Source organism: Malania oleifera, chromosome 3 (assembly GCF_029873635.1).
Source record: "Malania oleifera isolate guangnan ecotype guangnan chromosome 3, ASM2987363v1, whole genome shotgun sequence".
NCBI lineage: Eukaryota > Viridiplantae > Streptophyta > Magnoliopsida > Santalales > Ximeniaceae > Malania > Malania oleifera.
Window position 1 is genome coordinate 25,957,087 of NC_080419.1, and position 15,192 is coordinate 25,972,278.

Consider the following 15,192-nt stretch of genomic DNA (forward strand, 5'->3'; position numbering starts at 1 on the left):
TGAAGATATAGGATAATCTGTTGATCAGATTAGAGAGTAGGCAAAGAACCAATGGATGAAATGCTTAAGAACTTGAGCATAACATTCTGAAGCTTGGTACGAAAAATAGACTGCCATTGTTTAGAACTTCTGCAGTACACGCTGCTAGTTCTATTCTGCTTAATTGAAGCATTAAATTGGGATATACATGCAAATAGGCATTTTGGAAAAGCTAGGAATTTAAACAAGAACATGCGCGACATACTTGCTAGAAAGCATTTAAATGACCTTGAAATTTCCATCAATTACAAGTTAATGATATTGGGTTATTGGCTGAAAGCGCACGTCTGTTGTTACAGTGCACAAATTGAAAGCTAGGAAAACTCTCCACTGAATAATACATCTATAGTACAAGGCTATTTAACTTACAAAGTAAGCAATATTTGCTCGGGGGAGGTATTACAAAAGTTAAATTGCGAATCACTGTTAGAAGTAATCTATACTAAAATGTTGTCTGCTAGCTCCTAGCCATTCAACAGGAGAGGGGTTGAATTCTCTAGGCTATGGAATGGTAAAGCTAAAAACCTGCTAGTTTTCGTCGTGTCACCCAGCAGAATGCAAGTCAACTGGTTCCACAAGCCGAGACCTCCTCCTCCTCTTGCCTTCAGGAGTGCACCTCATGACACTGCCAGCCTTCCCAAGCTTCAGAGAGAATTTGCAGTTAGGTTGTGACGACATTGCTGTTACAAATCCTGAAGATGAACCAACAGCCAGAAATTTTCCTCTTCCTGACTTGCTGTCGCCTTTAATATACCCTTTCCCTATTGGAGATTTAGCTCTCTTTTTTGACGGTGGGAGCCTAATTTCCCCCCGTTTCTTGTCATGGCTTAGAAGCTGAACATAGAAAGGATTTACAGCAGTGAAACATATGGATTCGCCATTAGCTCCACTCTTATCGAGCGCAACACTTCCATTGTTCACCTGACACATTAAATGGAAACCTTATGATCTTACTCCAGTGTCCAAAAGCAAGCAGTAACTGCTCCTTAGAATTCTTCACCATAAAAATTCTTAAATTTATTTTATGCCATAAGACGACAAATAACCTCACATGATCTTTTACTATAGCTATGCCACACTATTCTCAATAGAAGCTATTACTACAAAAGTAGCCAACAGATACGCCTGACCCTTCAAAATATTAGCATAGGAATTACCAATTGTAAAAGTGCAGAAAAAGTTCGAGCCACATCATGCTTTTCTCTGCCACTGACAATGTCTGAGAAGGACACAGCATTTCTGTTGTCTACTTCCAATGCTAGTTTGTCCAGAATTTTTTCACCATACTCATGAATGTCAAATGGAGGATGCGAGTCCTGCCAAAAAACTTTCAATCAATCCAGGTAATGATAACAATGGGATGGTCAACAGAACTAAGATAATCAGAATGACTATTTGCTGTAAAGTATCCCAACAAAATATGGGTTTGTGACAAAAAAAGGCAGCAGAAGAGAGAATTTACTTGCTCTTCCAAATTGTGTTCAATTTTGTGTTTCCATGTTGATACTCGAGCAGCCAATGCAGTCTCCTTCTCAGTTTCAGCTATGCTAGCAAGGAGTGCATCCTACATGAGGAAACACAGAGTTACTATTCAGACCTGGTTACAGAGATAATCAAACCAAATCTTGTATCATGCTGCACAGTTAAGAGGTCCACATTAACATAAATTTCCAGTAACCATTGAAATTCTTGCTTTTTGAGAAGTGGACTTAAAAAAGTATGTCATTTAATCAATACTAAACAAATGAAAGGGAGGGAAATATTATTTAAATCTCAAGCATTAAAAAAATGGAATTTTAAGAGCTTGTGAAAATACATTGCTATGGAAATAAGGACTCGCACGCACAAACAGAACAGGCAAAAGACAGAATAATATGCTCAAGTCTTATTTCCCAATGGGCAAAAGGCAGGTAGCACCAAAATAACACACAAGAAGGCCACACCATAAAAATGACATGGTTTACACCACTAGGCTTAGTAAGCACATGTTTGACACCTGGATGCAATGAAAAAAATAGGACTCAACTCTGGAACAGTATTCATATGACAGTATAAGATATTGAATTCAAAAAAAAACAAAAAGCCAGCGGACCAAGGACCTAAAACTTTGACTTAACACATTATTAGACACCGTATCAGGTCAATCCAAGCTTATTTAAGGAAAATAGAAACAAAAAGTTCCCGAGAAAGGGGAAAAAACTTGGATCATTGTGCTCAAACATTCCAAGAGAGCACATGCCCATATATGTATACCACAACAGAGATCAGCATACACAGTAAGAAGATGGTTGGTTTAGATGACAGGAACCAGCCCACTGAGCTCATGTAAAACACTGAGGTAATGGGCCTGCCCTTCTACCCTTCTTCACAAATCTCACAACATTTGGACCAATGTTACCTAGAACGTGGAATTTTTTGGTTCATGGAACAGGAATGGGATTGGGTACGAACATGCTCTAAAATGAGGAACATCAGGGGTATACTTAATTAGATCTATTGGGGAAAAATGTGTAATGGAACTTGTATATTTAGGGGAAGATATTGAGCTGCTTCTAAATCTAAAAGAGATTTCCATTGTGGAATAGATTAACAATGACAGAAAAACGAATCATAATGTGATGACTCCCCACTTTCACTTAATAAAAGTTATCTGAAAAATATGGAACTAAAACTTTGGACCATTCGATTTAGCACTCTGGACCAAAAATGTACCACGTTGTGGAACGTTCATACCAATACTACATGGCTAGCTAGAGTGTTAACATTTTCTGGTAACTATGGTTTGGACATTGGACCTTGGATCTACTTCCCGGATATGTTTCCAACTGAACTGTTGTGTTGGGGCAAGAGAGGCAAATTAAATACAGGCAAACAAAGTAAATTCAAATAAAGTATAAACTAATAATATTTTTTCAATGCAAACTTTTTAAAGTCAAATGCTTACCAGGTGAGCGCGACAAAGATCTTCTAGACTTCTATGTGAATTTGGATCTTCATGTCCATAAGCATCGTCAAAATCAAAATGAATAGGATCATCATCATGCTGCACAAAGACCAAAATGAACAAGCAACTTGATAAAAGTGTCCAGTAGGTCATGTGAAAGCAATTTATAGATCTGAATAGCAAACCACTAATCTGCCTAACCTTATTATTATTAAGAGGTGCTTCTTCATCCACTTGCATACTCTCTGGCTCACCAACATTAGGGTGCCCAAAATCAGGGATTCCACCATCATTTTCATCATCCTCATCATCTACCCCAAAATTACAAAAAGTATCACGGGTTTCATATCCTCCATCAACAAGAGATTGCCGTAGCTGCAATAAAACATCTGGAACCATCTCACCAACTGTGAGACAAATTCACATCAACAATAAAACTGAAAAGACGTACCTTTTCATAGAGTGGAAGAGACCCAGGATCCTGTTGTCTTTCATGAGCATGACATTGTCTCTCCCATATTTCCATGAACTCTGAACTTATAGGACCATGCAACTTTGCAAGAGGAAACTCAGCACTTAAAGGATTCAGCTTAGCAGAATGTTCATGCCTCTGGAAAGCTTTTACTGCTTCAAAGAAAGATAAATGAAAAGTGCAATAACATTAGTTACACTCTAATTAAGAAACCACAGCATGGAAGGAAACAAGAGAAAGAAAAGATAGCAACCTTTCTTGAAAGGTTTTACTTTCAAGTTGCCAGATTCATGGGGATTCAAAGGCTTCCATGGGTCTTCATCATCTTCTGAATCTTCTGAATCTCTAGATTCAAAATATCCACTGTCCATATTAAATCCACAATTGTCGTTTTCAAAAAAATCACAACCAGCGGGATCAGCCCTAATATTATGATCATTAACTTCAAAGTTGCGATCAACCAAAGGAGTTCGATTGAGGCTAACATTCTGGTTCCTTCCAAGAGATGATTTATGGGCAGTTCCACCAGAGCGTCTTGTAGGAGACAGAAAGCTTTTGCGAGACTTCGAGTTTAAAGAGTTGTTTCTGTAGGCACCACTATGCCCGTTGCCAGCTTTATCCCCTTTCAAAAATTCTTGAACTGATACCGCATCACAAGGATCTAAAAGAATAAAATCCTGATAAAGATCATTGGTGGCTAGCTGCAACCATGTATGATCAAACATCAGTTCATTTTAAAAAATAAGATGCAATATAGCATTAACATTCATCATTAAATACCATACCAGGTATGACTCTAATTCCCCTCCTTCACCAGTAGTATCTAAGCAATCTCCTTCAAGGACAACCAAATTTGCTGGGGGCTTTACAAAATGATTCGAAGAGGCATCTTTGCCAGTTGAGATATCCAGGCAATTCTTTTCTTCCACTGAAATGTGAACAAGTTTTATCCAATTGATTAACTAATGTTCACCAAAGGAAAAAAACAGATTCAGAAAATATTGTGGCAACCTACCTGGGACATCATCTAGACCCCAAAAAATATCATTTTCTTCATCATGAACTACATGGGAAACACTTTCTTCAGGCTGGGTAGATGTGCCAGCTGGTTGGTCCTCTTGCCTGTTAAAGGAAAACTGAATAAAGTAACCCATAAAAGCTAATTAAGAAGTAAATTTTTCAAAAATAAACAAAGGAAACCAATACTATAATCTCGTATATTTAACAAGCAAGCAGAGTTTATAGACTGGATCAGAATTATATTCAACGACAACAACCAAGCCTTAAGTTCCCACTGGATGGGTCAGTCACATGAATCCTCTTCCACCATTACATTTCATGCAATATCTTCTGAGAATTGAAGTGCTGTCAAATCCTTATTCACTATCTCAGTCCAATTAATTTAGGTCTAATCCCCCTCTCCTACCGCCAGTAATATTAAGTAGCTCACTCCTACTTACTAGTGTGTTATTTAGCCAATATTGCAAGTGGCCAAACTATGATAAATGCCCTTCCCTTGTATTATCAATGTGTGGAACCCCTAACTGGTCAAAAATTTTCGTTTCAGTACTTATCTTTTGGGGTGGAAGGATGTAATGTAATAAAATGTAATCAAGTGCAATCATCAACGCCATGGACTAAACAATTGTGGCCATCCAAAAGCACACAAAAGCAAATAATGCTTCAACAGCAGCTCCTTCACATCCTATAGATTTTCCTAGAAACTTATTAATGGATTAATTAGGAGCAACATATCTATTCCCACTGAATACCCAGCTTCCTATAGCCAAACCTTAATGTTCGAGGTTCTCATATCAGCTGCACTTGTTTTTTATTTTTTAGTTGTCCAATGTTATGATTCATATGAGGTCTTATGGCTAATTTTATTATTGCTATTACTTTCTGAAAAGTAGAGGTATTGTCAGTATTGATGATCCCATAGCATACTAAATGCACTTTTCCATTTTAACTAGCTTGTTTTACATTTACTGCTTTCTGTTATTTCTGTTTATCTTGAAGGCTCCGAATCATGGTTTTGAAAAACAATAGCGGTCTGCATAAAGGTAACATTTGTGGTGTAAAGGTGGCGCCCATCATGGATGTTATGTAACTGATCTTAAAAACATATAGATTCACATGTCTTGATCCCAGAACTCTTATACTAATGCTTTAAATGATTTTTAGTAAATTTTAATCAATATAAATATAACATATACTACAAGTATTAGATGTCAGGTTGGCCACTTGAGTTGCTATTGGTGAGATGAAGCATGCATTTGCTATTTTTTTCCCTACTTTACTGATTATAAGTGAAATTCAAACTAAGAAATAATAAATATAAATAAATATAAAATATAGAATGCCATCTTTTGTACCCTTTTAGTCTTTAATGGAATTTTTGTTATCCAAAAAAAAAATATAGAATGTTAATATGTTAAACAAGAGTAAAACTGCTTACAATAGAATGTATTTTAGTCTCCAAACTAGGTGAAAGAAAAACAGAAAAAGAAATTTAAAAAAAAAAAATGAAAGAACTTAAGAGTGAAACATCAAATGTTAATGATGTATAAAATCAAATTTTAGTTTATTAATTTGATATGTATATATATATATATATTCTTTCTTTAATATTTTTCAAACAAGGTCTTGACATAATTACATGAGTATGTGTATATATCACTATATATATTGTGCTGAGTTTGTAATTACATCATAACCCTGGGCACGCGCAGCCAACATTTTTTTTTATAAAATGAGGTATGAGTCAACCCAGCCGGCTCACCAGGTCCAGTCAGGTCAGACCAAATCACTCAGGTCCAGCCGGGCTTACCCCAGTTCCCTTCATTTCTGGGCTGAATACCTTGTTCAGACCAGTAAGGTACCAGTTCCATTCAAACCGGCCAGTCTGATCTGGTTTTCAGAACTATGATGAAGAAAATATTATCCACAAATACATATAAGTAATAACTAATAACGTATAAGTTTATCCATAACTAATGCAAAAGGATAATAACTCAGAAGTCAGAACCCACCCTTGAACTAAAATAAGAAATTTCTAGGTGCTTTCTAGACAGTCCTAAGACTGGTAATCTCTCCAATCAAATGTTCTCCCAAACATCTGCCTACTACAGTACTACCTCCAGACATCTGCATACCTACTACCCACTCTCTTATGCTATACAACGTATTCTTTCCAAGCTATACCTGAGCATAAGCCTTTTCTAACTTATATTAACATGTATAAATTCCTTTTCTTTTCCCTAAAACATCCTAGTGATCTTCTAAATAAGCACACGACAGACTGATGTCTCAGAATAAAACTAAACTGATTTTTTTATTTGATAGAAAAGAAGGTGATTCCATTAAAGAAGGAAGAATATACAAAAAGGGGAATAAGAACTCCTAAACAAAACAGCAAAAGCTAGAAGTATAAAAAACAAAGGAATAAATATCAATCAAACAAAGTTGGCCAATCCCCTTGGATGTCAAAGACTCAAAGAAGTGTTCTCCTTTAAAGCACCCCGTCCAACACACCAAAGTGAAGAGTAGTAATGAATCTCAGCCCATAACAAAGAAATATTCAGCTTCTTCCCAGAAAAAATATGCACATTATGACCCAACCATAGACGAAGAGGAGCTTAGGCACAACAGTAAAGTTGTCTCTATCTGACCTGGAGGTCACGGGTTTGAGGCAACAACACAAGGTAAGACTGCATATATTGACCTATTGTAGTCTACCCCTTCCCCAGACTCCATATACACAAGAGCTTTGTGCACCAGGCTTTATATTCCAACCATAGACCCAGAGCTGCAAAATCATGTGCATCTCTATAATGCTACAGCATCCTTCTTTTTACAGGAACGAGAAAAAAAAAAAAAAGAGGTAGCCAAGAAGTTCTCCATGATTTCTGGACAAATCCAACTTTCTCCAGATAAACCCAAAAATTTATTCCACATTTTAAAAATCAAATTGATTAACTTTATGATATCCTTGTTCCTTATTTAAATCAATCTGACCAAGCATCTTAATTGCTGACAATCTCACTTCAAGAGAAGCAGAAATGGAAAATTCTGCAATGCAAACTTCATAACGGCTGATATAAAGCAGGAAGATCAACTGGTTAGCAATCTACTATAGTGGAACTGTAAAATGAGGGGGGTAAAAATTAAAAAACAGAAGCACGGGTCGAAATACCTAAAGAAACCTTTTATGCATCGAATCAGGGGGGAAGGGCAATCCTTCCTTGTTCACATTGCAGAAAAGATAAAGGAAATCTAAACAGCGAGTCTGAAAAACCTATGAAACGTGACATTGAGTGCAACAAGAAAAAAATGACTCATCACCAACACACTTTGATGCAAAGAATCAATAAGAAATAAAGGCATAATTCCCATGCGAAAACCTATGAGTTCAGTTAATCTAAAACTGTCAAGTATATTATATTGAGAAAAGGAACAACCAAGTAAAAATTAAAAAAGGATTAGATAAAACCAAACCTTTTCTGTGAAATGAAATCCAAAGCATGTAAAACGAGAGAGTAAAGATATTCCACCTTCCGACTGTACACCTGAATAGAACCTTGAAGCAGCAGAGCAGCTACATTGTCCAAAATGGCAAATTTAAGGAATCAATAAAACTAGGACATAAAAAAGCCAAAAAATGAGAATAGAGCAGAACCTTCGGCAAAATTCACAGAGAGACGGCTGCCGTCTTCGCCGGTGATCTCGCCGGAACAAATCTTAAGCAAATATTCTTCGAGGTTCTTAGCAAGATCCACGGCCCAGTTTGATTCTAGGTCGCGAAGCGGCTGCACGGTGTGGATTCTTCCACCACTTCCTTCTCCACTTGGCTCTTCTCTACCGGCACTCATCTTCTGTGCAGCGAATCAAATAATTAAGCCGCCCATGTTTCATCAGAAACCCTAAGTTTTGAAATTACACGGTAAGCAAGAATCTCAAGAAAGGGAACTAGGGTTTCAGAGAGCGAGAGAGAGGGAGGGAGGGGAGGGAATCTTCGGTTCCGATCGATTCGAGGATGCGCAGAAGGGTTCGGCGAGAGAGTGAGAGAGAGAGAGAGAGAGAGAGAGAGAGAGAGAGAGAGAGAGAGATTCAAAAGTTTGGATGACCGTTTTGGCGCTCGCGTTGATCTGGTGGTCCAGGATAATATGCGTTGGTGAGGCCATTTTGTATGGGCCGGCATATAAAAGCCCAACTCACTGACAATTTATTGGATCAAAAATTTTGTTTTAGGAAATGAATGGAAAATAAGAAAGAAATTAATTTTTTATTATTTTTTTATATAAGTTTTATTAAATGTAAAAAATTATTTTAATATGATTCAAAATTAAGAAAAATCAAATAATAATGTATAAAAGTAAATTTTTATTCATAAATTTAGTACATCTTTTTTTTTTCTCGCTTTTCTTAGTATCTAAACATGAAAACGTAAATTTCTTGATTTTTCCTGGTTCGAGTCTCTACAAAATGTTATCGGAGTTCGGCCAATACTACCTACGTCCCCATTTCAGTTCGTAAGCCCGAGAATTACCACTATTGCTCACTTAATGGGTGGTGCAGCAACTTTTACAACACCTTATAGGTTAGTGTACCAGTTCTCTTAACCGGGTCTGAACCAGTCTGGGACTATTTACAGGGCTAGTGTCCCTCTTCCGACCACCATACGTCGGGAATACAACAGATAATCAAATATTATGTACAAAGAAATGTTTCTGATACAAGCAGATATGTACAACAATTACAGCCCAAAATATGTGCTCACAAATGATAAAGATTTATGCTCAAGTGAGAATGTAATTTTCACAAAAGTAATCTTTGAATAAATATGTATATGACGAGTACTCAATGATTTTATGCCCAAATAAGAAATTTTTCCAAAAATATTTTCTCAAAATAAAGTGCTAAAGAATCTAGGGTTTATGGCTCAAAAAATATTTTCGCAAGCACAAGTCAATGAGCCTTTAAATCTTATAATGGATGTGCAAGATTCACAAACAAATAATATTAACTCTCAAGAATAATTTATCAAATGAAATATGTGGGAGAAACCAAAGTAATACTTTCAAAATAAGATATGAAAATATATATGCAAGATAAGAGTTAAAAAATGATTTAGATTTGTAAAAAACAAATTCCCAAAGGATGTTTATAACTATGCTCTCTTTGAAAGATTTATCAAAGAAATAATAAAAAAAAAGAGTAAAAATTGAGTATAAAATTTAAGAGAGTTTTTGGGCTAATCAACTTGCTAATCAAGAGTTATGAGGGGGTATATATAGAGTTGGGTGAAAATATGATTGTTGGGGGACACGCTGGGTATTTTTGAAAATGTTTAATGAAAAATAACTTTGTTTAACCGTGGTAAAAATCTAACCAACCCGAGAGGTTCGGTCGACCGTATTAAAGGTTCAATCGACTATATTACTGAGTTCGTTCGATCGTGGCACATTTGAATTGAGGATTTGGTCGACCGTCTCAAGGCAATTTTGAACCCCTTTGTGGGTTCGGTCGACCAAGACAAGGTTCCGTTGACCATTCATGAGGTTCAGTCAACAAAGTCCAATTTGAACTACTAGGTTTGGTCGACCAAGTAGTTGGGAGTCAAACACGTATCAATTCAGTCGACCGTTGACAACGTTCATTTCAAAACGATTGACTGAGTGAAGTCAATACGTTGACTTCTTAATCGGTTCGGTCGACCATGACATTTATACTACCATAGATTCGGTCGACTGTAGCTTTGACTTTGGTAAACTTTTCAGTTCGGTCAACCAAGCTAAGTATAACTAGGTGGATTTGGTCGACTGGGGCTATTCAAGAACCTAATTTTGACCCTAAGTTTTATCCATTTTTGTATAAATGTGACATTTTAGTTTAAGAGACTTTTCATTTATGTACATTGGGTCCTAAGGTCAGTCTAAGACCTAAGCTTTTAAATTAAGCCCAAAAACCTAGCGTCGGTCGTTTTAGCCCTACTTTTTTACCCTAACCAATTAGTTATTTAAGAAAAGTGTTTCTGTGAAAAGTGCTGGTCCCTAGGGTCAGTCTACAGCTATCCTGAGCTTATCGTCCATATCATGCATGCGATGCATTATATTATAGATCAAATATAAAAACTAAAATGCATTTATAATCAGAATAAATATCTTCTTCTTTGCTCTTCTGTATTCCGTGGAAAATGCCAGTGGATGTGAGCTTTAAGGTCTTTAGGCTTCCACTATCATTTTCCTTATGTGTGTGCTAACATATTAAGTCTACTCAAACACTAGATACACACATAAGAAACTTGAGATTTGTCATTATCAAAACCAGAGATTAGACTCAAAAAATCAACGTGGTTCTAGATAACGAGTTCATAAACAAGTCATGACTCTTTTTTAAAGTTTTATTATACAAACTTTAGAACACACTCATTATTATTGAAAGTGATAAAAAGATTTAGGAGTTAAAATTAAAGATAATCAATTTAAATAATCTCAATATTTTGATGTCTAATATTAAAAAAAAAATCATTGAAATTTGTTCAAATCTCCCAATAGTCCCTAATACAAAAAAAAAAATCCATTATTGAATGTTGCATAGGCCATGCAAAAATTGCTGGTCCAAATAGCCTTTTTTACATAAAAACGCTACCCAATGCAGTGTCTTTTAGTTAAAAAATATTAGACCATTCAGCGTCTTTTTTTTAAAAAAAGCATTGGATGGTGAAGCATTTTTTCAGACGCTTCAATTGTGGAAATAAAGTTCCACCCAAACTTTTCTTATATAATTTTAATTAAAATTAAATTAAATTAAGAAAAAACTCGAACAAAAACATCAAGAAAAAAGTATATATAGATAAATATGACTAGAAAATACAATAGCTTCTAGTAAAATCACACAAATTGCTTTCTAACTACTAGAAATATGTCCTCTTAACATATTCTAACACATTATTTGCTAAACTGTATCCAAGCTTAAAGAAGCTTTCTCCAAAACTATTTAATTAGGTTCTTGAATCACCAATGCATGATAGTGTATGAAGCTTGGCAACCCAAATTATTGTGCGTACTTAGAACTCATACCATTGTTCAAGACATTTTGAAAGTATGATCTACATTTGGACATGAAGTCCACACCAACGAATGTATGAGTGCTCCAATTAAAACACCTTGAACTTTTAGATAATATATTTGAATTTATATGTTTAGAGAGATCTTAAATTTGAATTTATATTAAATTTGAATAAAATATAATATAAAATTATATTCAAATTTTTTCAAATATATTCAAATCCAAATGTAAGAACTAAATTCATGAATATGCTAATTATTTGAAAATTTGTATCCTGGCATTTGGCAAGATACAAGATTAGATAAGAAAGTGTTCGACTTTTTGTGTATCTTGTCAAGATATTCTCATAATCTGAATTCGCTCCTAAAATACAAATTTTATGACTGCTAATGCTGCCCTAAAATAATTAAGTATAGCACGTTCAAATAAGTAATTGAAGGTTATTTAAGTCACACTAAACCTTAATAACAATTAAAATAATAAAATATGCTAGAGGAACAAAAAGAAAATCAAGTATTCCAGTACTCCACTGCCGACACGCATCTCATTCCAACGCAACAAACAAGTCATTACTAGCCTAGTCCGGTCGGTTCAAGTGGTTAGAGCGACTTGTGATTTCGGTGAGAGTTTACCACGGTGAATAACCAAGGGTGTGTCAATGGATGGACAGCTTTCATCCGGATATCGCACCATAGTGTCCAAAATGATGCAATGATAGATAGAGTCCCAGTTATCAAAAAAGAGACAAACAAACAAACAAGTCATTACCAACACAAGATCATTGAAATTAAAAGCCGAAAGGGAAAAAGATAGACGAGACTTGATGAACAATAAAGACAATTTATTGATATCTGTACGGGCAACTAGAATTCCCTAATTGATCTCAATTTTCATCTCAGTCTATATGAGAATTTGTCCACATATATATATTTACTGAATTACAACTTCATTAAAAAAATCATTTCACTTTATTAAAATCTCAGCTCGACTGATCAGAGAAATTAATCAACTAAACAAACCTTAACACAGCATGTATGCTTCGGCCCGGCAGAAGGAAATCAAGTTAATGCTCTTCCCGAGTCAATTAAAATCTACTATACAAAAGAGAAAAAAAAAAATCCTCAGCCCTCGGGCTCCTGTTCTTCTTCTTCTTCTTCTTCTTCTTCTTCTTCTTCTTCTTCTTCTTCTTCTTCTTCTTCTTCTTCATTCATGATCTTTTTCTTTAACTATTTCATGCATGGATTACGTACGTACGTACGTAAATTGTATTTTACACAGTCATCATACCCGAGGTGTAGGGCACCCCAGTGGGCCTAATCCACTTATCGCCACCAATAAACCTCCCGGCAGTGAAATCCACAGCGTGCTGCGGGGTGATCGTCTTGATCCCTCTCCACTTCACCCTCTTGTTGACGCTGGCGCCGGCGCCCCGGTTGCCGAACTCCGTGTAGAAGCACGTCTTGAGCCCGAAGTCGCCCATCCACGGCAGCCACCCGTCGGGGTGGATCAGCCCGTCGATCTGGCTCTGCATGATGATGGTCCTCGAGTACTCCTTCCATGGCCGCCCCAGGAAGACGTTGACCTTGTCCTTCGCCGGATCGAAGCCCACGTCCGCCGCGATGATGCAGTTCTGGAGGACTAGGGCGGTGGACTCGCGGCGGTCGATGCGGCCCTGCGCCGTCACGATGCACTGCTGGTTCTCCAGGGGCTTGCGGACCAGCATGCGGCAGTTCTGGAAGACCACGGAGCCGTCGCCGAAGATGAAGTCGATGGTGCCGGTGATGACACAGTCGCGGTAGAACTGCCGGTGAGTCTGCGTGTAGAGGGTGTCTTGGTACCCGTCCATCCGGCAGTTGTAGAACACCGAGAAGTCAGATTGGACGCGAAGAGCCACCGCCTGGTGCTTTACGGCTCCCGCCATGTTCTCGAATCCCATGTCCTTCGCCATGAAGTTGCTTCCGATCACAGCTGTCACATTATACAAATATTACACTTATCTTGTACATTCTTATTGAATAATATAAGTGCAATGTTTGGATGGTACGTGATCTTAATTTTAATATGTAAATAATACGTGATCTTAATTTAGGTGAGTTTGTATTTGATAAAATATTTATAATATGTCAATAATACAATCGTAAATTTGAGTGGCAAAAAAATTTATTATATATTGTAATATGTGAATGATGCAAAATGCGAGCGATATTTTTTATGGTAAACAACTTACCGACGGTGGCAGTCTTGAAGGTTTGAACGCCATCAATGTAGTTCTTGTTACCGGTGATCTTGGTCTTGGTGGGGCCATCTCCGATCATCATGACATGGGTCATGTCTTTAGTGACGATGACTTGCTCGTTGTAAACGCCTTCCTTAATGTATATCACAAACGTCTTGTTGCTCTTCTTCGGGATCAACGTCAGCGCCTCTCCCACCGTCTTGAACTTCCCGCTCCCGTCCTTCGCCACCACCACGTCCGGCTTCACCGTTGCCGGAGTCGCCTCCATCAGGTTCCGCCTGGACTCCCACCACGCACTGTCGTCCGCTGCCGAGTCATCTGACTCATCCGACAGCAACCTCCTGCTGAACCCGGGAATCTGCAACGACGACAACAGCGAAGAGATCTCCGACACCATGGCGAGCCCGTTGCTGCTGAGCTCGCCGGCGGTCTTGAGAACCTTCTTCATTTTCTCACCGGCGTCGCCCGTGGTGTTCTCGAACCCGTCGAGGCACGTCTGCTGGTACGTGATGGCGCCGCCGAGCCAAACCTTGAGGTCCTCCACGTAGTCGTCGAGGTTGCTGAGGTTGAACTCGCCGAGCTGGTTGAACGAGTTCTGGAGATCGTCGATGGAGTAATCCATAAGCTCGCGGCAGTTCTCGAGAGCCTGCGAGGTTCTCGGGTCCTTCGCGAGCTCCTGCAGGGTGGTGGAGTTCTTCGCTGCCTCCCTGATCTCGTTCATGGCGACCTGGAAGCCGGCCTTGATCAGTTCCTTGGGGTCGGAGGTGTTTCCGGCGGCAGACGAGAGGGTCTTCTCGCAGGTTTCCTTGTAGTCAGTAGGCTGGCAGATGGCCTTTACCGCTTTCGTGGTGGTGGAGATATCGCCGGAACCAGAACTCGAACCGGTACCCGCGGAGGAGCCCTGGCGGTGGCTGACGCCAACCGCGACAGCCACCACCATGGCAACCAGGACTATGGAAGAGACGCCAATGATGGCGACCTTCTTCTTCTTGCCTCCGGCGGCAGGGGGTCGACCGCCGGAAACATTGTTGTAACCCTGAAACGACATCGTACGTTGGTTAAATTAAACTGCGAGTAATTAATTCGTTGTGCGCTAAGAGATCGAAAAGGAACAGAGCGGTTGGTACAGAGATTGAATGAGATGGATGCATGCAGCGTGAGGAGGCGCGCCCTAGGGCTCTAGAGGCGAAGAGGGAGATGGAGGAGTTTAAATAAGGGAACGAGTGAAGTTGCATTTGATGAACGTGAGGGCAGGAGAGTTGCTGCTAAAAAAAAAAGGAAAGTAAGAGGGTTTATGGACCTTATGGTACTTGTTAAATTTGGGATTTTCCATATTTGCAATTCTTGCTGCATGCATGCCTTCAATTAATTTCTTTCTTTTTCTTTATTCCGGTGGAGTATTATCGATGGTGGACGTTGACCCGGGGGGAT

The 15,192-nt window shown here is 38.3% G+C and overlaps 2 protein-coding genes across 2 annotated transcripts; both read right to left on the reverse strand.

Moving 5' to 3' along the window:
• Positions 1-244: 244 nt before the first annotated feature.
• Positions 245-8,613, reverse strand: LOC131150866 (condensin-2 complex subunit H2). The gene is made up of 11 exons (XM_058101906.1): positions 8,134-8,613; positions 7,953-8,052; positions 4,471-4,577; positions 4,241-4,383; positions 3,709-4,156; positions 3,435-3,607; positions 3,185-3,358; positions 2,984-3,082; positions 1,502-1,603; positions 1,197-1,355; positions 245-960 (listed from the first exon to the last, which is right to left on the reverse strand). Exons 1-11 carry the CDS (start codon positions 8,324-8,326, stop codon positions 583-585), a joined length of 2,076 nt encoding a protein of 691 aa, XP_057957889.1. The 5' UTR covers positions 8,327-8,613; the 3' UTR covers positions 245-582.
• A 4,182-nt stretch (positions 8,614-12,795) lies between these two features.
• LOC131151220 (probable pectinesterase/pectinesterase inhibitor 21) lies at positions 12,796-14,809 on the reverse strand. The gene is made up of 2 exons (XM_058102473.1): positions 13,753-14,809; positions 12,796-13,493 (listed from the first exon to the last, which is right to left on the reverse strand). The coding sequence occupies exons 1-2, from the start codon at positions 14,807-14,809 to the stop codon at positions 12,796-12,798; spliced, it is 1,755 nt and encodes a 584-aa protein (XP_057958456.1).
• Between the last annotated feature and the right edge of the window lie 383 nt (positions 14,810-15,192).

Coding starts and splice junctions, on each gene's coding strand:
- LOC131150866 (XM_058101906.1), bottom strand. CDS start 8,326: ATGAGTGCCGGTAGAGAAGAGCCAAGTGGAGAAGGAAGTGGTGGAAGA. Junction 4,157..4,240: donor GGGAATTAGAGTCATACCTG/GTATGGTATTTA, acceptor ACATGGTTGCAG/CTAGCCACCAATGATCTTTA. Junction 3,083..3,184: donor CACCTCTTAATAATAATAAG/GTTAGGCAGATT, acceptor GTCTTTGTGCAG/CATGATGATGATCCTATTCA.
- LOC131151220 (XM_058102473.1), bottom strand. CDS start 14,809: ATGTCGTTTCAGGGTTACAACAATGTTTCCGGCGGTCGACCCCCTGCC. Junction 13,494..13,752: donor CTTCAAGACTGCCACCGTCG/GTAAGTTGTTTA, acceptor ATAATGTGACAG/CTGTGATCGGAAGCAACTTC.